The 24330-nt window shown below is 37.0% G+C and overlaps 1 protein-coding gene across 1 annotated transcript in view; it reads left to right on the top strand.

Annotated features, from left to right (window-relative positions):
• The window catches only part of CCDC88A (coiled-coil domain containing 88A), a gene marked incomplete at its 3' end in the record, with an annotated part of 56118 nt that overhangs the window by 15395 nt on the left and 16393 nt on the right, over positions 1-24330 (top strand). The window contains exons 3-13 of the mRNA XM_009879303.1: positions 2916-3024; positions 7135-7204; positions 11751-11809; positions 12505-12588; positions 13147-13287; positions 14383-14552; positions 18308-18389; positions 19070-19219; positions 21605-21751; positions 22730-22874; positions 23539-23723. Coding sequence (XP_009877605.1) covers positions 2916-3024; positions 7135-7204; positions 11751-11809; positions 12505-12588; positions 13147-13287; positions 14383-14552; positions 18308-18389; positions 19070-19219; positions 21605-21751; positions 22730-22874; positions 23539-23723 — 1342 coding nt within the window. The remainder of the gene's footprint in view (positions 1-2915; positions 3025-7134; positions 7205-11750; positions 11810-12504; positions 12589-13146; positions 13288-14382; positions 14553-18307; positions 18390-19069; positions 19220-21604; positions 21752-22729; positions 22875-23538; positions 23724-24330) is intronic.

The raw sequence follows: 24330 nt of genomic DNA, 5'->3' as shown, positions 1-24330 counted from the left end.
ACACGGGTTTTGAATTCTTGTGGTTGCACACTCATTTTTGTTGTTGATACTAAAATAAGAGCTATTATAGTATCCAGGAAACTCTGGTGCCCTCTGGTTTGAGTGCTGAAAAGGGAGAGTCATCTAAAATGTAGAGCTGTAGAAATGCTGCTGAAAATGATGAAAAAGCCTGGAGATAATCCGATAGTCATTAAGATTAGAGATGAAGATTAAGGGCCCAAATCGGCCTTTTGGAGTTATGAATGTAGAAATAGGAGACTTCATCTGATCTCTGTATGGCATCAGGTCAGCAGGTTTTATCCTGGATTTTCTCTACTGATTTTAACAAATTTGAATGAATTCAGTTTGGAAAGGAGTCCAGTTCTGCACATCTGCGAAGCATAATCATTTTTAGGCCATTTAGGTTCTTTTGCACCTACAGGTTAGCTGAATTAATGGATCCAGGGTGACAGTGACATGATTTTGGCTAATATATTCTAAAATGTATTTTAATCCTTCAGAGTATTTTTACAAACACGGTGATGAGCATTTAGAAATGAGGCAATTACTCATATGAGAATCCGTGCCCTAGTTTTCCTAGATTTATATTTGTATATATGAGAAAACAGATGCTACGCTTACTGCTTTTCTTATAGAAATGACTGTGTGTCAGAGATGTGTTTTACATATGATCTGACTTCTTTCCCATTGGTGTTTTTTCTGTGTTATTTCTATTCAGGCTTACAAGCCAGGAAGTTCTGATAGCAATAAACTGAAGAGAAGACATAGACTGTTCTAGAAATTCTAACATGCTAAAACGAAAGAAAGCTGTAAAAGACAAATAGAAGTTTCTTTAGTTAAATTTGAAGAAGCATATAAATTTGTCTATAATGACACTAGCACAAAAAGCATGCGAAACTACCTACTGAGGTGATAAATTGCATCAAAATAAATCGCGATATTACTGTGTTCATTGGAGGGAATAGTTCATTTTGGCGTGTTGGTTGTTTACACTTACAGACCTGTATAGCAATGTATGAGTCTCATCTTGCAGACTGTTTCCATGTAGTTTCTTTAGATAAAATACCTATTCTGTCTGATGAGTGTTCTTTTTCTGGTGTCCTCTGCACAACCTTCACTTCGTGTGCATCAGTTGCATCTGGCTTTGGGGTTGTGCCTCATAGCTGTCTAGCCAAGGCGATCCGTGTTGACCCATACCCTGTTCAGTTCGGTGCTTTTTAACAGGCAATTCACATCCTCTGGGGGCAAACATACCTGTGTGTCACCTGCCAATGCAGTCGATCCGTGTGGTTGAGAGAAAGCTGGTGCTGAGTCCATGTTGCTGAGAGAAAGCTGGTGCTGAGCCTCTGCATGCTGCTCAGAACCCAGGTGATTTGCCTGTGGAAAAAGTACACATGCAGACCTCCCCTGAAGTCCAACTCCGTTAACTGAAGCATCTTCTGAACCATGCATAGAGTAATTACCTCTCTCTTAGATAGCACATCCTAAAAAATAGAAAAATTGTTATTTTTTTCTTTTTGACAGCAGAGTTTCTTTTCCCTTAGTTTTTGATTGTGTCCACTGCAATGTTCGGGTTATTTCTGGTTTACAGCAAGTTACTCTTTTTTTCTGCATTTGATTCCAGAGTATAACACTTTCCCGCTCTGTGTCGTTACTGAATTCATTCTATTGCTGGCACACTACTTTTGCACTTTATCAGGATCGTTCTTAATTGCCGCGGTGTACTTTGAAGTTTGTCTTGGTTGTAATTCCTCCCAATTTTTGCCAGTGGCAGTTCTGGTAGGCGTATTCTGTATTCCATTGTCTAAATCATTAATGACAGTGTTAAATAAAACCAGACCTAGCAGACACACTCCCTTGCAGGAACCTCCAGTTTGACAGTGAAAAGTTGGTAGTTTCTTGTCTGAGTGCAGTATTCCAGCCAGCTGTGCATTATCAGACAATAATGTCACTAAATAGTACAATAATATTAAATATCAAAAGTTGCATTGTGCAGCTGTATCACGTACCTTTTTAAAAGTTAGGAAGCTTCACATCGGCCATCACTTATGAATCCTCTAAGCCTTTTACAGGGTGTTGTGGGGGAGTTGCATCGATTCCGCATTGTTTTCCTTGAAAAAGCACAATGAATGGTTGTCATGCTGTCTTGTATGTGGTTAATAACTTGGTATGTTTTGTGATGTTGAAAAAGGGTGAGTCATCTGCATTTCCTCATGTCCTTTCTACTTTGTGAAGGAAAAGGGTTTTATTTCCTTTCTGAAGCCAAAATCAGAGAAAAATCCAGTCATATGTGAGAGTACCTGACAGAAACTCCAGTTAATAATCTCTTTGTTGACAGACTTCAGATATCTGTAAATAAATTTAAAATAATTTAGTGTCGGTTAGCATGATCTATTTAATGTTCCTCATTGTGCTAAAAGTTAAAAATTACCTTCTGAGTTTGTGCCTCATGATAGTAAAATAGCATCGTATAGTTTTTCAATATATGGACATTTGTTAATGCAGCCAGACTGATTTCCGTTATTCTAGTTGTCTGCATCAGCAAGAATGATTCCTGATGTTGGCAGCGTGTGCTGGAATATTTATGTTAGAGCTGTGTTCTGCTTTCTGTATCCCGTCAGGGATGGGGCTGCATGTGGAGAAGTGCAGAGCCACAGAACTGTCTTTTTATATTCGTTCCCTGGTGATTGTGATGGGTGCTCCCAGTTACATACTGCATTGAGAGCCAAAAAGGGTGCTGTCAGAGACAGATGTTTCAAGTTACTTCTTTCTGCCTTTGGCAGTAACTTCAGCAACTCCTTATTTACTTGTGAAGGGGAAAAAAAAGCATGGTAGCCAAGACAAGAAGTTGTTATGCTGGCACATTAATTCTATAATTTGATTTTCCTTTTATTTTTTTTTTCTTTTCCCCCCAGTCATCCGAAGTCTGCTAATCAGAGGATAAACAAAAAAGTAAACAATGATGCATCATTAAGGATCCAAAATTTGTCTATTTTGGTGAAACAAATAAAAACATACTATCAGGTCAGTAATTGTTTCTTGCATTAAGTTTTGCCTGAATTGTTTCTAAGTATTCCTTTATCGTTATGCAAAAATAAGATTAATATTTTGAGATACTTGTATGGGTAGTTGTTTATAAATCTGGTCAACTTTTTTATCATGCTTAATTTACAGCTCTAGTTGTTGTTTGGAACCAATTGTATGCAAATAATCTGTGTATATAACATATCCTGCACGTTGGATTACTTGTGTAGTACATTAAACAGTATTGGTTGATATTTTCTGAGTTGAAACAAATCTCATGCCTTATTACACATGCATTTATTCTTATCAATGGAGTCTATGAGAAAAAATGTGATGAGATTTATTTGATTTATATCATTAATTTGATTTTTCAGTTGTACAAAAAGCAGTGAGGTGATAAAAATCAAATGGGACTTCATAGGAGATGCAGTGGTGATCTGATTTAAAGCTGTAAAATAGACATTTAATTTTTGTGTGTTTTGTGCAACAGGTGACACAGCCATTGAATTTTTTTAATGTGATAGGTAGGAGCTCGCATGGTGCCTTCTAGCAGCAGAGCCTGGATGGAGGCATATACACATGGACATGCTGTTGTAGGATGCTGCTGATAACACCAGCGTCCCTTAGAGTGTGTCTTTCAGCACTCTTCTACGCTGCCCTGCTCCTTTCTGCCAGGAAAGTCCAGATCTGGGAGAAAATCTTTGATCTGCCCCCTCTAAGTGCGCCATGGCAGAGCCTGGACCGATGTATGCTTTCACTCGTGTACGCACACAGTATATGTTTTCAAAAATTCTGAAGTACAGTGAAAATTCCCAGCTGTCATTTACTGCAGCGGTCAAGCACTGTACGTCTTCCTGGCTAACACTTCATGAGCTTGCACGATTCACATCGTTCTTTTCTTGGCAGCTACTACATAAGAGTGTAAGCGCTGCCTGCTAAGTCCCATATGCTTTTCCATCTCCTGATGGTAGTTGTTCTCGACCAGGCATTAGTGTTTCACAACTGGTGCAACAGAAGGCACGGGCGCTCATAGTATTGATCTTTATTTGAATACAAAGCATCCCCTGTGCTGCTTTGGCATCAGCTGGTCGGTATAAGCCATTTAGGTATCTTACCTTTGGATGATTCAGGATTGTGAATGTTACTCCAAGCCTTTGTGTTAGAAAGAGTTTATTATAGTTTTTTTAAAAATCAAAAAGTATTCTTATTGTATTAATGTTAAAATTTGTCCTGTGTAAGTGTGAGCTATATAGAACCGCACACACTCTTTTGCCTTTTCATTCCCCATTCTCTCAGGATTTAGTCTTGTGAGACGCCGCCCTCGTCAGATAGTACAAGTGAGGGCACTTGCAAATGTTGCAGGTCTGGCATTTTAGTAGGAGTAAAGGCATTTAGTAGCCAAACTGGAGCGCGTGGTCAAGTTCAAAATTGCCTTTCACATGTGTCTTTCACTCAGACGTGCTCGCCTCCATTCAGGGAGGTTAATGCATTGTGGTAGTTTATTGGGTTTGCAGATAAGAGTTAAAGGATGGACCGTACAGCCTTTGGTTTTTCTCAGAGAGAGTGCAGCCTGGCAGCTGGTGTTTCCCCACAGCCTGGGCATGGGTTAGCAAGGCAGCACAGCACAAATTGATTTCAAGAAGGGTCAGTTTGGTTCCTGCCACCAGTGAAATTACCCAAGGCAGAAAAGCTAGTTCTTGATGGATGCTTTGAAATCAATCTGAGGGGCCTCCTGTAGCCTGGGGTGCACCCTGGCAGTGGTGCAAGCCCTCACACTTGAGTCTTCAGAAAGCTCTCTGTGCAGGCATGGTGCTCGGGATGTGTTCTGAGCGGGATGCCGGAGATCTGACAGTAACAGAACATGGGAAATAATCACTGTGTTGAAGTATGAGGTTTATTCGTGTCTGGCATATTACAGTAAGAATAAGATACTAATAGATGTGAGGATTTTTAATTTTTAGCATTACATTATCCTAACTCTTAAAACTTCTTGGTGTGAACTTGTCTGTGCTAGTTTATTCCAGGTGTTTTTGTAACATCTGTGGAAAACATTCTCTGAATTTAGCAAATGATAGTGTCAGTGTTGTCTAAGTACTTCTTGAAAAACCTGCGCTGATAGAATATAACACTGAAAATTAAAATGTTATGTTAGATTATGTAAGTTTTTTAGTTCCTGTGTCATCTTTGTTCTTCTCTGTAATTGGAGCTGTGACTTCTTTTTCCAGTGAAGCTGCTTTACTTCCTTACAGCATCACCCAACTCCTGATAGATCCCAAACCATTCTCGAGTCTGTACATTTCCTGGCAGCATAAAATGGTGGAATTGTTCTCAGCAAGCGATTCAGGAGAACTGATGCCCTTATAAGTTTTGGTGGGCTTGGGGGGTTTAATACAGTGACCTTCCATGATTCCCATGGGTGCTCATTTGTCAGATGAATTGTGAGTCTTTGATAAAATAAGTGCTAATGAACTCTTAAAAGTTTGTACAAGCAAGACAGAATTTTGTAAATAGGCTTAATTTATTTTTGGAGGTTAAACAACAGTTAAAAGAAATCTGTGAATTTCGGGACGCACAGGTTCAAAATTCAGGTTTTTAATAGAAGCAGTCGTTTCAAAAGCAAACACAAATTGAGAGCAGTTGCACCGAGCATACTGATGAAGGTACAGTGTAACAGAAAAGGTGACAGACATCTCTGAAATAAGATAAAGGTGCTGTAAGGAAAGAGGTGATAATGTCATTATTCCATAGGGAACACATTTCTTGGCACCTCTGCTTGTATTCTGCTTCACAGTAAGAAAAGCTTTACAGTAGCATCATGGAATTACTTGAGCTATTGCAGAACAACCCCACAAAAGCAAACAATGAAAAAGCCACCAAGCCTCCACTTTTTAAATTATGTGTAGTAGCTATAAATACTTTTTACATTTTATCTGTTCTTTATTGATTTAAAACTTCCTGTGGTACACGTCACATCTTTTATTTTAAATGCAAATTCTCCTTACCAGGCTTTCTGGTAGGTCAAAGCTATTTTGTCCTTGGTTATAATTTGTCTTAAGCATGTGCAATGAGAATACGTACTTTTCAGCCTAGTATTAATCAGTTCAGCTATAATTTTTTATGTTCTATATTAACCACTGAGAACTTCCAAGAATAGCTATAGCTAATAATTTCTACAGGTGTTCTGCAAGAAATACTCTTGTTTTTCAAATTTGACATAAAATGAGGTGGCTCTTTTTATGGCTTTAGTTCAGAATATGATGCATAATATGTGCCTTTTGAATGTAAAGTGGTGATGGTTCTGGAATAAGTTGCTTTTTGAGTATGTTTTATGTATTAATGGATCTGTCACTGTGGAAAAACAAAGAAGCGTGACTCTAGAGATGCTGATAGGATGGCATCTGCTGTGAATAAACATCTGGGAACAGGAGGAAGACTACTCTGCTTCAGAAGAATTAGGCTCTGTCTAGACTGGGGATTTGACCTGATTACAGCCATTACTGGCTGACAGAAACTATCCATTGATACAATCTATAGCTGGATAGGCAAAGCTGCTGCTTGAGTGTGGGACTTAGCAAACTGAAACTCCACCTGATCGTGCAAATAGGGTTTTGTGCCTTTATAGCCAGGATTGTCACAGCATAACTGCAGCAAAAAGCCCTGTAATATTCAAATCCATGTTTTGGCCAGGCCGCTGAGACCGTGGACATGAAATAGAGGAAATTTCCAGCATAAATGCAACTTAGAGCGAATCAAAAAAAGCATCTCTCAGTAATCTGGTCAGAGACACTTGAACACTAATAATTTGAAGGAGTTTTGCTGTGTTCTGAGACACAGGATCTAGTTGGCTTAAGATCCGTAAGCCAACTTACTGGCACGAGAGGATTTTTACTGTGCTGAGATGGTCTTGCAAACCCATAAAACAAGGCTTTTGTAGAAGTAATTCATACTTGTGTTTTTGTGTTTTTTAATGATGTGTTAATTCATGTACTAAGTCCTGGAAAGTTCTAAACTAGTTATGTAACACTCTTTAGCAGTAGCTAGTATTTGGTGTTTGCTTTCATTCAGTATGCATACGTATGATTTAAATAATATTTTAATTCACTTTTGTAGGAGAATTTGCAGCAGTTGATCGTGATGTCTTTGCCAAATGTATTGATAATTGGCAAAAATCCTTTTTCTGGTAAGTTTATTTTTAACCAAGATGAAAATTTATATTTGTGTATTAGTTTGTATTATTTAATCTGAAATATAATTCATATAGGATTTGGCCTTTCAGCAGAAGATTGTGTAAATGCTTCTACGAACTAAGTGGTTTAATAATGATGAGTAACATTTTCTTTGTTCACACCAAAGGTCCACAAAAAAATGTGTTCTGTCCAAAGCTCAGCACGGGCTATCGTTAGGAGTTCTACTGAAATGAAGTACATTTCCCAGCAACCAGCAAGCCCCTCATATGACAAAGTATGAGTTTCATGTAATCCCAGCTGTGACGCTTTTAACTTTCTTTACCTAAGCCACCCCTGAGAAAATTGACGGTTCAGTGCATCTCACTTGATCCAACTCCTAATCCTTATTTTTCCTCCCCCAAAATTCTCCTGCTTCTCTTGCACCGTTACCTGAAAAATATTGCAGTTACCTTCTTGCTTTCTCCGCTGAACTGACACTGTGTTCTCCATGCTCCCACCTTCTCTGCTTCCAGCTCTGAGAGTTGCAATTTTCAGACCGAGAAAATTGGCCTGTGTGGACTCAGCTGACTATCCCCAGCCACCTGGGAATCTCTGCACCATGCTCTCAATTCCAGAAGCACGGAGCAGACACACCTGGCCTGCATGGAGCCACTATGGATTGGGCAGAATTTATTTACTTGGGTCTAATGTGTCCCAGGTGTTCTACTTCTGATGTTCTAGCACCTCAGCAGAGAGGTTAGGAACTACTCTAACAGGCTGTGTAGCTTCCCCTGGCTTTTTGTATTCATTTGGGATGCCTTATTACGCTGTGCTTCTGTGTATGTGAGACAAAATTTTTCTCATGAGCAAGAAGAACCATCCGTGTTACCTCGCTTTTCAATTGCAGGGTTCATAATGTTGATATTTTCTGTATCTCATCTGCATATATCCCATTTTTTGTAGGTATCTTGATTTAATTCTTTTGATTTTTACTTTCTGCTTTTGAATATTGCTGCTTTTGCTTCTGAAGTCACAGCCTTTTGAGTTTTTGTATGTGTAGATGTGCTGTAATCCGTCATATGCACCCAGAAGTGTGAACGTGGTCTCTTCCTAAAGAACAGAATGCATTGTGCTTTTATATTTTGATTCCAGACTTCTTAAGGTTTTCGAAAGACTCCATGGATTTGCCTAGGGACCAGATCTAGTCGAAAAACAGATTAAAAAAAAAAAACAGGTCATGGTATTGTTTTTGTAGTGACGTTTTTTCTTCTCTTTAAGATACTGAGGCTGAAATATGTCTTAACCATATTGTGTAGCATAAGATGAAATGTTACTAAAAATGCACTAGGAAAATCCACGAAGATAAATTAGTATTCAGTTGCATGTATAAAAAAACTTATGGTTTAATCATTAATAAGAAAACTTCTTCCCATTTGGGACCTCAGCTACGTATGCAGTGTTTGTGGTTTGGCAGCTAGAACCTGTTCTGATGCATGCATTGCTCTCCTGTGGGGACATTGCTGGATTTGTGAGAAAATACAGACTTAGCTGTAGCATAGCCCACGTGTTTTAAATATGTATTAGGTATGGACAATATTCTTGGAAGGCATTTCAGATTCCTGCTTGAGTTCACCTTGGAGTGTGATCTGAATCAGAAGACAGACCTGTTCTTTTGGGTTCCATCCAGAACCTGTCCCCTTTGAAGGTTAAGACTACTCCTGCTGTGTCAACTTGAAGAGGACCTCAGCCCTGAAGAGTTTTGTTTTGTTTTTTTTCCTTTGGTGGGCAAGTGTAGTGAAGTCAAACCTCAGTGACCTTTTGAGAAACTTGGTGTGTAAAAAAGTCTGACTGCATCAAGGTGAGCCCCCATAGTAAAAGGTGATTCTTTGATAACGATTTGACTTTGGTCCACTCCTATTTAGGCTGTAGCTGTGATTTTTCCCAGGAACATCTGCTAGTTTCTCCCTCTTTGCACTTAAGGAATGGTTAGTAGAGAAATACTAGATGACAAATTGCACAAGGCAAGAGCAGGTAAGATTTCAGGAAGAGAAACATGTTTGGATCAGAGGCAGTTGACTAATCAAGGAAAATGCAGATAGAGTGATGGTAAAAAGAGGTTATCAGAGACTTTATCAAGAAACATTTTTCTTGAGCTAATTGGCAGGAAGCCAGCTTGAGGAGAAGACTGGAGGAGAAGAGCTACAGGCTGTGATTTGTGAATGTTAAGTTAAATTACAGAGGAAAAGGAAAAAGGAGATAATGATGAGGCAAATGTTCTTTAATGTGGAAAGAGGAAAGATTAAAACCAGTTCCTATTTCTGAGAGTGCAAGCCAGGAGAGGATGGAAGACTACAGAGGATATGAAAGTCTGGGGTAAGAGTAAGTGCAGGGAAAATCAAAGGGTAGAATATGTTAGGGACAAAGTTCAAGAAGAAAGTTGGAGGATGTAAAAGAGAATGATTGATTTCTGTATTTATGATGGAGGAAAAGGAAGAAAAACATCCAAGATGGTTGGTAGCAGTAGAAGCTGAAGTTGTTCAGTACTTTGCCATGTTCCTTCCAGGAATGTGGGGAAGAGACATGGAAACAATGTTCAGGTAGACTTTTAAAAGCCAGTCAAGAGATGCTGAAGCAGTGTACAAATGAGTGTCCAAAGAGGCGTTCAGAGATTGCTTAAAAAAAATTAATAAGTAGTGCGATGAATTTATTGGGATAAATGTAGGATGTGAGATGTTGGGAGGGATCCCTTCTGTTACAATATTCTAGTTAATCTTTATTATTTTATGACAGGCAGCCAGGTGGAATTCCCCTTCTTAGCTGAAGTAACATGCTTCTGATGAAGTATGTTCTTTGATGTTTTCTGTGTAAAGGACTTCACAATTGGAGTCTTTGGGATACAAGAAGTCTGCATGACTGCAATCTGCCATCTGAGTTCACGTTCTTTGTAATCCGGCTACTTGACAAAACTTTTGAAAAATGTTAATGTTACGTCTTCATAGGGATTATCTCCCTCTAAAAGAAGCAGGTTGAATCAATGTGGAGAAGAGGCTCTCTAATTAATGTTATAATGCACAGAGAACTCCTGAAGCCATGAGGAAGGTGGAGAAACGTAGCACCTGGCTTTTATACCTGCTTTATGGCAGCAGGCTTGACTCTTCATTGAAAGATAGTCAAAATCAGTACGAGTTCTGTATCCTTTTAGGTTTTTTTCTGGATTTGTTTTTAATTTCCTCCTTTGCTCAAGAGTGCTTCATCTGTGTAACTTATTGAGAAAAGTTTTACATTTACTGCACTTACAGTATACTGTAGTGGCTCAAATCAAAGGACTATTTCAAGTGCTTGTACATGAATGGGTACATCTTTCTTATGGGGGGGTTCATCCAAAATATACTTAGCTACCCAATGTAGAAGATCGCAAACTGCCATTCTGGAAAGAAGGTTCTTCTTGAGTTTTCTTCTAGATGCTTGTAATTGTCTTGTGATCCTGGGGGATCATCTGTGATTACCAATTGAGCTCTTTAAAGTAAAACGATTTCCCTAACTTCTCTGAGGGCTGAGAATGACTGTGCCTGCTTCAGTACTTGCTAGGCATTCGCTGTTTGCTATTTGGGTGGAGAGTGAATCTGTTGGTATCGGTAGTAGGTAGACCAGCTGTGTCACAGAGTAGAAATTAAAGGTCACATTTCTAGCCAGCCCCAGCATTATGGTGTTTGACAGCATAGCTTTTGGCTGGTTAGCTAACAATGAAATGAACTATTGGCTGAAATGCAGAGTATGTTGTAGAGAAGATGCTATTAGGATAGGATCCTAATATCCTTTTATTCCTAGATAACCGTATGGATAGTGTTTTGTGTTTCAGTAAAGCAAATGATGTATGAGCATAGAGAGTTTGATTCCAGCTAGTCTGAGCTCTTTTGCCCTCCTTAAAGTGCTTACTCTATGGTGTTTATTTTCTAGATACAACATATATTTAGTAGCAGGATGAGTACATTTTGAGTGTAAAAAAAAGTGAGATATATCTTGGTTCATCTGGAGACAGAGTTCTTTAAGCTTCTTTAGGAGATTAAGATGCTTACAGGCAGATTGGAAATATATTTAGATTTTTATATGTGTAGATTAATAATATAGCTTTAGAATTTAAAATAATTTAAATGAACTTGTCACTTAACTCTTACAACCTGGAGGTGGCAAATATTTAAGCAGTTGTGTAAATACCTTGAGATACCTGAGATTACAGTTGAAAACTCGGTTGTGGATCTCCAAAGCACTTTGGAAAGTATCACTCAAGTTTTGCTTTATGAAGGGCTGAAGTGGTGTTTTTTGCATTTGAAACTATGCTGGATGTTAAGCTACTTCTTAATGCTGAAAGTGGTAAAAAGGACTAAACTGAAAACTGGAAAGATGGGGTTTTCTTCAACTTTTTGCTTTCTGAACTAGATTAACAAAAGTTGTATGAAAATAATGAGAAAACCTGATGTTTTCTGAGGATTAGGGGAAGGAACTCAAACTACCACTTCACACCTTTTTTTTTTGTTTTTTTTCTTCTTGTTTTCTTTTTAGAGCCAGGTACTGAAGAAATCAAAAAACTCCTCCTGCTTTTACTTGGCTGTGCGGTTCAGGTAAGTTTATGTTTACATCTGTATGGAATGGTTTAAGTGATACTGATCTCTTTTTCTTCGTATTTTAATACCTGACTTTGTATATAACTTTGACCTTCCTTCCTCTAGCAGTGCTATTGTGTTCCTTGAAAATCTGGCTATTCTTACAGTTAAAATGTCTACAACTGTACACCTCTTGTGTTTTACTGTATGAATATGGCAAACTGTGTAGGTAGGATGAATTGATTTATTAATTATAATATTGTTAACTCACCTGATGATGTAAAGAAAGCAAACGGTAAAAATATGTGTATTGTACTGAAACAGTTTCATGTATTTAATAAATGTTTTTTATGAACTGCTGTTCTTAAGAACATTTGTACTATTCAGGTAATTAAACTGAAAAAAGATCTTTAATGTTCTTTACTTAAATAAGCAACTTGAATACTAGAGGTGGATGCTGAAAAAATGTGTGGAACTCACTATCATAAAATTTGAATAAGTAGCTATTTAAAGAAAAAAGTTATTAGTATTGAAAGTTACCATTATCATAATATGGTATAAACCAAGTGTGTATAAAATTGTTGGATAATAATATAATTGTTGAAATTCAGTTTTCATTGTTAGCTTAGAAATATAAAGGATGAATGAAAATACTGGTGACTTTATATATATGTGTATGTGTATGTATATAAAATAGATATCTTTCTTTTTAGTGTCAGAGAAAAGAAGAATTTATTGAAAGAATCCAAAGTCTGGATTTTGACACAAGAGCAGCTGTTGCAGCCCATATTCAAGAGGTATATTGTTATTTTTATGCTTTTAAGGTTTTTTTGGAAGTGGAATACTGTAAGAAGATAAATTGCTTTTGTCCAAAGCAGAGCAAATCAAATGTGTGTTTTGTGTATCTATATTTTTAGTAAGCAAAAAGTACTTTTGTTTTTAACTTGATTCACAAAAAGATGTCAAGACGAAGCTCTTTTGGATTGCATTGTTAAAGCAGTACCAGGGAGCACAGATGTTGCTCCAAGAATTTCTGAGACTTATAGTAAATTTTATTTAGTGAAATTTTCATATGCAAATTTATTTATAAAATATAATTCATATCCCATGTGTGTGATATATAATATATATTGTGTGATGCTCACCTTCTGCTTTTTGTTTTGCCAGAAGTACAGGGTACTACTTTCAGGTAGATAAGAATCTATTCCATTAGGTACAATTTAATCTATTTTAAATGCTTTTTCACACCTAGAGAATTTAACCCATAGAGTTTCAGCTTCATTTTCTTTATGCTTCTTTTCTACTCTTAAAATTTAAAGAGGATGTTTTTTTCCCTTCCATTTCATTCCATGTAGGTAACGCATAACCAGGAAAACGTGTTTGATCTGCAGTGGGTGGACGTCATTGTATTGACACAAGAGTATGTTGAACCTCTCTTGAAAAACATGGCATTACATTTAAAAAGACTTATAGATGAAAGAGATGAGCACTCAGAGGTATGGAAGTGTTTTGTTTGTTAAGAGAACTATAAGCAAGAGCTATTTGAAAATTACATCTCTTAACCATTTTTGACTAGTAGTTTAATGCGCGTTCTGTTAGCATGCTTAAACAAGGACTCCTTATTGCCAGAAAGTTGTTTCAGGTAGTCACAGTCTGTATACTAGTTGTTGAATACTGTGACAATCTAGAGAATATAACCAGCATCTGAAGCAGCTTTAAATACTGTTCTTCTCTACTTGAAAACAGAAAATTCAAAGCTATGTCAGCTGAAGTTTCCAGAATTCAGTAACCGATCGGTTTGCAAGCCAGTCACTGAAAGGGGCCTGTTACATTACTATATCCTACTCCACAGCTTTGAGCAAACTAGAGCAGAATTCATACTAGGAGAAAAGGTTTTGCGAGCTTATCACAGGACACCATCGTTGTATGGTGTGCGAATCAAGCAACTCAAATGTGTGTGATAAAAATTATACTTTAAGAATCATCTTGGAGGTCCAAGATTTGCTCCTCAGTAGAGAGTGGCTATGTTAATGTTGCAGTTATTCCAAACATTTCCTCAACAGCCAGCAACTGTCTTACCAGTTCACAACATTGGTAAGAGTAAAACAGAAACTTAACTATGGGGGAAGAGGATGTGTGGTAATGTTTTTTTTGCAACAGAAGGGAAAAGTAACTTTAAAATACAAGAGATCTTCATCTTAGGATAACACATTTATTTGTAAGATGAAATAGGAGTATACCTGTAGATCTGAGTTGGCAAGGATACTGCTGCTCACTGAAGAAAAAATAGGTTTGGAGATTTATGTTTATCCTCATGTTCAAGGAATTTGTGCCTGCTCATTAACCAATCCAATCTGACCACTGACAATCTGTGGACTTAAAAGTCTAAATTTAAGTAGTTTAAGAGTAGCCAAATGGTACTACTAAATAGCTGTGACTGTCTATTTGCTTTAGGTATAGAGGTGTATGTAGGGCTTCTAACTTCTTTTATGGCAAAACTTCTCCATTATTCTTGTTTTATTTCAGTCTTTGATTTATTAAAGCTTATTTTTTCTTTCCTTTTTTTCTTTCCTTTTTTAAAAATTTCTTAGACTATCATAGAGCTCTCCGAAGAGCGGGACTGTCTCCGTTTTCTACCTCACGCATCAGCGGCACAATCACCTTGTGGATCTCCTGGCATGAAGCGCACTGAAAGCAGACAGCACCTGTCGGTAGAGCTAGCAGATGCCAAAGCGAAGATAAGGCGGCTTAGGCAAGAGCTGTGAGTACATGTGGATTGCAGAAGCTGCTGAGAGTCTAGGGGTTTAAAATGTTTTGAAAACGTGCTTGATTTTGCACAGTAGTGGTACTCTGTAGGTAAATTCTTCATTCTTCCAGATGTTAAATTACAGTTTTAAGTGGGTTTGTTGATTTTTTTTAATTATTGCACACTGGAAGGTAATTTTTTATAATGTAAGCATGTTTGTGGACCAGTGTGACAAATACAGCTTTTCATCTCTGTTTGTCTTTAAATTTTGTTGTGAGTTATATTGATGTTTTAACCATAAACATACTGAAATCAGTGAGGTAGCACTGTGGTAATTTTGTATCTTTGTACTCTGAACTTTCTGAAAAATTGACTACGAACAGTCTCTTGAGCATGTTACAGTACAGTAATGGGCTCTTTGCTCTACATAAATTGTTTTTTTTTTTAGAAAAGAAAATGCAGCTAATCTAATGCAGTGTTGCCTTTTTCTTTGATATATAGTGCCCATATTGTTGTTTCAGAGGCAAGTTCTTTGTGCCTCCTCAATTGTTTGTTATTAATGTCTGACTATAGTTTTAATTTATCTGCATTCATCTGTGTTTCTAAGAGCATAGCTTTGCCATTGAGGCAATTAATGGGGACATGCCCTCAAGAACAATTACTGGGGCAGGCAGGTAGGGACCAGAGGCAAGAGCTGTGTCCTGACAATCCAATTCAAGGATTACTGGCAAAAACATCTTTTTAAAAAGGAGATAGTCCTGTAGTGATCCTGTAGTGATCGGCAGCATGACAAACTTACCTTGCTGGAAACAGAGTAAGAAGCAATCAGGGATGGTTCGTTCATGGTTAGTGAAATGTTTAGGTTTGTTGCAGATACGAAAGGAATTATCATTAGAATGATCTCCTGTCTCCCATCTCTTTGTTTCTTTCTGTGTAGAAGATTCCTTGTCTGCACAACAGTTGTTTGTTCATACCCTTCAGTACTGTTCCACTTCTATCTGCCATGCTGCTCTGTGGAGAAAAATGAAAGAAAATTCTGCAAACCAAACTCCACTAAATCTCTTGACCCACTGCAAACCTGGATGCAGTGAAACAGACTGAGTTTACTGACAGGAGGTGGTTAGTTATGTCTAAGGAGTAATGTGGTTTGTAAAACGAGTAGGTTTCATAGTTTGGGTCAGTTACAGGTTCCACCTTGCTATGTTCATCTAGTTAAGAGAGTGGTCTCTTCTCCCGCTGGTGCAGAACTCTTAGTTAAGGGGCAGATTTCCCTCCTTCAGCTCATCCAAGTACTATGACAAATCAGTCCCCCTTGTAATAAAGATGTTTGTTTCTTTATCTTTCATATTTGAATGAAAACTTTTTTTTAATCCCTTGGTTTTTTATGAAGAAAACTGATCCAGTACATATCAGTGGGTACTTAATCTGTCTCAATACTCTAGGAGCAAATCTGAGCAATAGAGAAGAACTATTTAAAGAGAAAAACAATTATAGGCCAGTGGAGAATCAGTTTCTCCCTATACCACCAATGTGTAATGTTATAAAAGAGCGAAGTATGTGCAGTATGAACTTAAAGTACAGATGTTAAATCTGAAGAGACTCAGTATCTGTAACAATTTACCTACAGTTCAGAAACAACATAAATAAAGATTTTTTTATTTTTATTTTTTATCCAGCATATCTCATGGAGAAAAGAGACAGGTAAAATTAAATTAAAGGTTGACGGTAGCATAAGTCAATTACCAGCTTGCTGGTCTGCTCTTATCAGAGTTGGTTGATCAGATCATCTCTAGCTGGCTGGATTAGGTATCTGGTTGATTTACTCAGAGAATCCCCTTCCCCCACTACATCTTGCTCTTCAGGAAGAATAGAGGACAAAAAGATATGGCTCTTTTTTCTGATGTCTGTATTATTATATGTCTGCTGAAATGAGCCCGCCCAGGATATTCTATAAACAGCTGCACCAAGAAAATTAGTGAAAAAATTGCTGTTATTAGTTTGATTGACAGTTAATAGATAGCCTAAACAGTGAACACTGGTATGTTCTGTGTAATTTAGTACAATCCTCTCTAGTCTGTAGCTGAAGCATGCAATTAGGGCACCAGTGATGGCTTGGAACATTTCACATTTTGCACTCTATTTGAATTCAATTTGTAAATAAATTTCCTTTACATGTAGCAGTATATTTAAAATACTAGGCTTGGATAAATTAGCTTCTGTCTGTAGCATGTGGTATTAAATGCTGCATGTACTCGATAAATTTAACGGTAGATTCATTCCGGAGTTGAAAATATTCAGCTTGAAATTTATTTATTATCTGGGTTTCGCAGTGAACCTCTGTACCTGGTTTTACATGCACTGAATATAATTTCATACTGAAAGGTCTGTGTTTTTTTCAGCTGGATGCAAAACAGTGACTTGAGGGTTGTGATACAGAAACTCTAGAACTGAAAACTCCACACCTGATTTTCTTTATTAAGTCCTATGTGTTTCTGTGTAGAACAATAACATAGGGAGAAGTTACAGCCATCTGAGATAACGCAGGACTTCTGTGTGGTTTCTGAACCCCTATGTAGCTTGGATACCTGCAGTGGTCAGTGATGTTGCAGTGAGCTGCACAGAAATGTGTGCTTGTAGGCTGCCAGTGACCTTTTTGAAACAACGTAAGGTTGCAGTAAGATCATTCACTGTGAGATTGGCTCATTTTTAAAAACAATTGTTTAGTTTTGTTGAAAAGAAATATGATTTTGTTAGTATGATTACTTTGGGATTGCATTCTTTTCAGTCCACTAAATTCTCTTATTTTCCTTTTTCTACTTCTGTTTTGTTTCATATGTGTCTTCCAAAATCGTAATACAGTAACATGTTTGAGGATGCAGTCTACCTTTGAGGGGTCTACAGTATTGGCTATGGCACATGAATACTGTTTTCTCCGAGGTGCAGTTGAATTTTGAACATTAAGTATTTTGTGTCTTTGAGAGGACTAAATATTTCCCTTGCACTTACTCATTGTTTAACCAACTCATTTTTTAACACAATCATTTTTTTGAGCACTGGGAAATAAGTGTTAGCTGGAAGTCAAGAATGAATCCTGTAAGAACTGTAGTGTTTTATGTCAAATTGCTTTAATTTCAAATTTTGAATAGACTAAAGCAGACACCAGGATATTGTTTCCATAAAATGAAAATTCACTATACATTTCATAAATTTATTGAGGTCATTATGAGTAAGGGCACTGGAAAACCTTAATTCTTCTCTGTAAGAAAAAATACGAAAGTATAAAAGTGCTTTTAAAATTAGCCTTACCTGATCTCTGGCAGGGTGCATCAGTGGCCATTGTTTGGTTCTCCTGGAAAATGCTTGGACCTTTTGAATGTGTATTTTGAAATTATCGTAGGTTTACTTTTGGTTGTGAATCTCCTGGTACACGTTCATGTGTAGTGTTGGGGTTTTTACCAAAAAAATCCTTTATCACAAAAAAATCCCTTATTACAGCCTAATGTTTTCTGCCTCACTTAAGTAGGAAATCTAGTCAACAACAGTTTATAAAAATTTATAAAAATCTGACCAAATTTTAAAGTTTAGGTGTAGACAAAAAAGTAAATAATATCTAAAACGGAATGGCGTACCTAAATGTTATGCTCTGGTGTCCATGAAATTCTGGATTAAAAGAGGGAAATCTCATGAATCTCCCTATTTTGTTCTCAAACGAAAAAAGAGTTGCCAGGTTTTGCAGTTATATTTAATGGTCTGGTGTTCTCTCTTTTAAGGGAGGAAAAAACTGAGCAATTGCTTGACTGTAAACAAGAACTTGAACAGATGGAAGCTGAACTAAAGAGACTTCAGCAAGAGGTACTGATTTTGTAAATCTGTTGTTTAAAAGTGGTAAAAAAAAGTTGTCACCACCAGACCAATTCCCCTCCCCTTTTTTCTTCCTTTTCATTTTTTTGTATTAGAAAGTATCTTTTCATGCATTCTTTTATCTTTGAACTCTGAACATGATCTTGTGTAATTTAATCCTTTATTTTGTGTAGTATGGTGGTAAAATATTCTGAGTTAGGTCAATATTTATCTAACTTTTTTTTCCACGTTCCAGCAATTTACCACCAACATATCCTATGAGTGTACATCTGCTGAGTATTTCTCAAAAAAAAAAGGCACTGAAATTTGGTCTAGTTTTCTTTATGCTTTGAGTCCATGTGTTAATAATGAGGGAGAACATCTGGTTTGCTTATTATTAGGAGAGAGTGTATAAAATTATCAGGGTTAATTTGAGAATAGTGCATGTAAAAGAAATGAGCTGTTCTGAATTTTCCAGATGTGTACATCCCTCGTCTTGAAAAAGGCCAGTGCAGTTTTCTTGGAAATACGTCTTTTGGTCTGAGCCTCTAAACCACACTTCTTTACCTTTCTCAGAATTAACTTATGTCCCTCTGCAACACCCCGATTTAAATAACGAAGTAGTTGTGTTGTCCTTCAGGTTGTACTATACAGTATTCTTGCCTTAATTTCTCTATTTTCATGTTTTCTAGAATATGAATTTACTCTCAGATGCCCGTTCTGCCAGAGTGTATAGGGATGAATTTCGGGAGAAGGCAATTCGAGTCGACAAGCTTGAAAGTGAAGTCAGCCGGTATAAAGAGAGGCTGCATGATATTGAATTCTACAAAGCGAGAGTGGAGGTATATTAATGGAAAAAAAAAAACCAAACATCTTTTTTTGTTTGCTGTGGCTTTTTCAGAGTTACTTTGATGACTTTAACATTGGGACATGAAAACAGTGTTATAGGTTCTTGCTCTGGGATATAGGATGGTCAGTCTTCTGTGATAAATTACAGTTTTTAGTAAGAGTCCCTGTGTCTAATGGAATGCGGTTTCATTTGAAGTCAGCAGTATTCACCATATCTCTGAGCTATCAAGATCAGTAGGAGCCTCTGTTTAGGATGTATACTATGTATTGAGAAACCCAAGGATGAATTAATTACAAATATGCTATAAATTCAGTGATTTTTTTCTCCTCTTGTGGGTCTCCTAAGAGAAGGTCAAGTGTCAGCAAAATAGCGACTGTACACCTAAATAAGTATAGGATGATGGCATTCCATCGGTAAAATATACCAAAAAAATGCACTGACATGGGAGTTCTTAGCTTTTTAATGGAAAATGAGGTGGATAGTTTTTCCAAGCGAACTGCAGTGTAAAAAAGTTAACAGGAGACTGTGGTGCAAATTAAAACCTTGTTAAAAGCGCTTTAGTGTTTCTGAAATGTAAAAAAAGTCATAGTTCTGAAGACTTTTTTTTTTAGATGACTTGTTCTTAGCCTTACTCATGGAAGTTAATTTCATCGTCTTACTGTATAATGTGATGAATTTGAAAGACACTGAGTAGATACTCTGAATAGAGACTTTAACAGCTGTCACTGCAACACCCATTCTTGAGGAGGCTCCGAAACAAAAGCTGGTAACTGTATTCCAACTCTGAATCTTCTGTCTCTGACATATTTTAAACAAGATACTGCAGTTCAGCTTGAACTCAGTGAATTAGAGGTCCGGTGCAGTGACTTACATTCTCGTATTTCCTTGGAGTTGGTGGCTGTTACTTATATATTATGTCACAGGTTAGCACATGCGAGTCTGTTGTAAAACGAGGTGTGGTGAGCATTGTCAGCAACCTGCCTGCATGTGAGCAAACCTTTGTGTGCGAGCTGTTTGAAAATCGTGTACATGATGACTTTATAAACTGTCTGTATCTACTGTTGTTGGAAGTGGGACTGAAAGCATATGGTTAAAAAAAATCAGTGAAGGAAAACAGATCAGTGTACAGGATTTGAAAACTGCGGAAATCTTGTTTTCATAAAACATTTACTAAAAATACCTAAAAGTCATTTTCATGTTTCCTAGCTTGTAAACTGATTTTCCAAGGGTGCTTGAGTAGAGACAGATGTTAATTAATTGGTTTGGCTTCATAATAATAATAATTATAAGTTAACTTAATATTTCTGTGGGGAGGAGTATGAAAGATAAATATTTATACATTACATTCACGGATCTCTTTTAGGTTTTGCAGCTGACTGCATGCTGAAGTTTGAAAAGTTTTGTCTTTATATAATTAGTAAAATAGCCAATTATATGTTTTTATGCATTTTAAAGGCATCTGAAGAAAATAATAAAAATCCTCCATGTACATAAATTAAAGCTGTTTAGGACCTGTCAGTATGGCTGGTTGTATTTTAAGAATGCAGTTGCATTTTCAGCATCAAGTGCTGACTTTGCGCTCAGGTTTGCGCAGTGGTCTGTAAACTTAATTATGGCTTGACGAAAATTATTCTCTTAAGTTTTATTCTTCGTTGCCTGGAATGCAAAGATGAGGGAGGTCAATCTGATACTGAGTTAAATTATGGATTGAAAGGAGCATTTTCATCTGTCTCCAGTCTTTGACAGCACCCAAGAGCAGGTGAGAGGAGAGTAAAAGAGCAAGGCAAGCACTTGGTGATACTTCCTTGTTGTGCTCTCCCAGCCTCCAGCAATCTTTGCTGGGGAAAGTCATACCCAGAGATGGTACTTGTGAGCTTTTTGGCCTTCTCTTGAATGACTTAAGTGACTTCTCAACACATGTAAGCTTCTTCATCTACACAATTATGTAGCAATAAGCTCCACGATGCAGTTACATGGTGTGTGATGTACTTTTTGTTTGTTTGAGCCTGACACCTCTATTTATATGATGTCAGCCTTCTGCTTGGGTGTAGTCCATATACATGCAATACATATTTCCTGATCACATCTCAGGTCACAGAGATATTTATGCTTTCATTGTAATTATGAAGACCTCATTTATTCTTAATGGTTTCTCTTAAGTTATGTAAAATTTTCTTTTCATAAAAATTTTCAGGTTAATAGTTGTGTGAGTTTGCTGTGCATTTGCTTTTTTATAAAGTCTGCTGCAGCTTCCAAACGTATGTTTTGGCATTAGAGCAATATTTCTAAAACTAGTCATAATGTCTGTCTCAGTTTCTATGAATAAGGAAATACTTTTGTTGTAAATGGGATTTTTTTGTTGCTTTTTTTTTTGCAGGAGTTAAAGGAAGACAATCAAGTGTTGTTAGAAACAAAGACAATGTTGGAAGATCAACTAGAGGGGACCCGAGCCCGTTCCGATAAATTACATGAGTTAGAAAAAGAGAATCTACAATTAAAAGCTAAATTGCATGATATGGAGATGGTAGGTATAAATGGAGGATGATGAAGACAACTGATAGGCACTGAATTTAATTGCCATTTTTAATAAAAGAACTTCCAGTCAAAACAGTGAGTGAAAGGAGGAAAGTATGTCTTGATTTGCTAATGCTTTTCAGGTACCATTTCCTACAGTAACTTTGGTTCTGCCTAGGAAAGGAAAAACTGCAAAGGCAATGCTCTTCCTAAAGGCAGTGCAGCATTTAACTGGATAGCTAAAATACAGTAATATAGTAAGAGTGATAGAATGATGGCTTTTTATGTTGAGATAGTCTGCTGTCATTTAAACATGTTTATTCATATTTCAGATTCTGGGAATGTAGTGCAATATTTATCAGAAAGTAAATCCCAAATTAATTTCTGGTTTTAACCAGTTCTTCTCTGATAAGTAAATATTCTAAAATATAAGGTCATGATTTGCCTGGGTGGCTTTTTTTGTTTCTATAAGGGGTGACAGATTTATTTTAATTTCCTGCAAAAAGATGAAAGTTGCAGCTGCAGCGTGCTCCTGTTAAAGTAGCATGTGTGGGCAGAGGGTTTGTAAAGGCCACGTGAGACACTCATCACGGCTCCGGTCCTGTACAGCTTCTTGCATCGAAGCAGTCTTAAAGAAGATGAAATTTTCCTTCTCTGTCCGTTTGAGTTTTGTGTGTGCTACCAAGCTGTGCTTATTGTGTATACTTTCTTTCCTGATATTTGGAGATAAGTGAACTTTGAAAAAGAGTAGTCATTGCTAGAGGTTACGATTAGAAGAGGGTCTTCTCTGTATATTTGTCTTCACTGGTTGTTACACTGCTCTTCAAAGTTGTCCATACTTCTGCCTGTTCCTCCCTGTCCTACTGTATTAGTAATTCAGGGAATGCACTTTACATTTGTCTCTAGTGTATTTCTTATACTAATACTAAAATGTTTTGTGCATGTTGAGACTTTTTTTTTTAATATTACATGTGAAATAATTTTTAAGGAGCGTGATATGGACCGAAAAAAGATTGAGGAACTCATGGAGGAAAATATGACTCTCGAAATGGCTCAGAAACAAAGTATGGATGAATCATTGCACCTTGGCTGGGAACTTGAGCAGATAAATAGGACTACTGAACTTTCTGAAGGTAAATATAGTGATACTTGCAAACTGATAAAATAGAAAGATTGAAAGCTCAGAGGCTGCACAGCATTAGGAAGTTACAGGTCCTTATTCCTAAAGTAGTCTTTTGTTCTCTGGAGAGATGTGACAGTTTGGGGATCTATTTGTTTGGAGTTTTTTTAATTCTTGTTCAGTTAAACATAGTTTTAAAACCCATAAATATCTTGGAGTTACATTATCTTACATTGAAGCTTCTATACTAGGTAGCACAGATCACAAGTCTTCTTGCTTTACTGTTCTCAAATCTAAGAAAGGTTTGCTAAGGCTTCTCAGAGTAGTTGTTTAGAGAGATAGCTGTGGCAAAAACTTTGATTCTTCCAATATAGCATGCTCAGTCATACGCTGGATCCCATACAAAGGGTTTGTGGAGATCTAGAGATACATTGTCAGTTGAAGGAACCAGGTCTCTGCTGTGATTAGAAGCTGTAAGATGGGTAGAACGTTTCCTTTTTATGCGTCTGCAGTGCTACCTAAGGAGAATGAGACATTAATCCTAATTATCTCTATTCACCAAGAAGGCATTGGAGGGACTGTCAAAGGCTTCTGAATCTCCCAAGTCGAAAAATACCAAGTCCAAGAACTCCAGGTAATTAATGGTATTTTTAATGATAATTATTTTTCTCTTATAGTGCCACAGAAGTCACTTGGTCATGAAGTAAATGAACTGACATCAAGCAGATTGCTGAAGCTGGAAATGGAAAACCAAAGTTTGCTGAAGACATTGGAAGAACTACAAAGTGCAGTGGGCTCTGTGGAAGGCAGCAGTTCAAGGGTTCTGAAAATGGAAAAAGAAATCCAAAGACTTAGCAAAAAGGTAACTGTCAGTGTATGTTTGAATTATGTATGAGTTGCCTAATGTTGCTTCCTGTGAATTGCTATTTTTTGGGGCCAAGTATTACTAAGGTCTAAGTGGTGTTACCATGTTTGTAAAAGAGTAAACCATCTCGGAGAGCTGCTTCTGTTTTTCACTTATGCTTTTTATCGACATAAGAATGTGACCATTTTATTCAGAACGGTCTTATACCACTGACGCAAAACACATTGATGTATGGAAACGTAATGGGTGTTGAACGTGTTTTATGGTACTGGAGAATATCATTCAAATTTTCGTAATTATTAAGCAGGGGAAAGTAGGTGTACATAGATGAAAACTGATCAGTCTAAGCAGATTGTGTGTCATCATTCATAACTGAGAGAAGATGGGCCAAGGAATTGATGAGCAGGTGAATAAGAGGAGTTTGTCTGATATGTCAGTGCTGTTGTACAATATTTTACTCTCCAAATTTTTTGTATTAGAGTAATTTCATCAGTGATATTTATAGAGAATAAAAACTAGGGAAAAAAACAGGGAACAGGGACTAATTACAGTGGAGTGAAATGTCTAAAGTTTCTGAAATAGCTTTTGCCTCAGATACATTTCA

This window comes from Apaloderma vittatum, unplaced genomic scaffold (assembly GCF_000703405.1).
Source record: "Apaloderma vittatum isolate BGI_N311 unplaced genomic scaffold, ASM70340v1 scaffold8302, whole genome shotgun sequence".
NCBI lineage: Eukaryota > Metazoa > Chordata > Aves > Trogoniformes > Trogonidae > Apaloderma > Apaloderma vittatum.
This window is presented reverse-complemented; position numbering and strand designations above follow the sequence as displayed.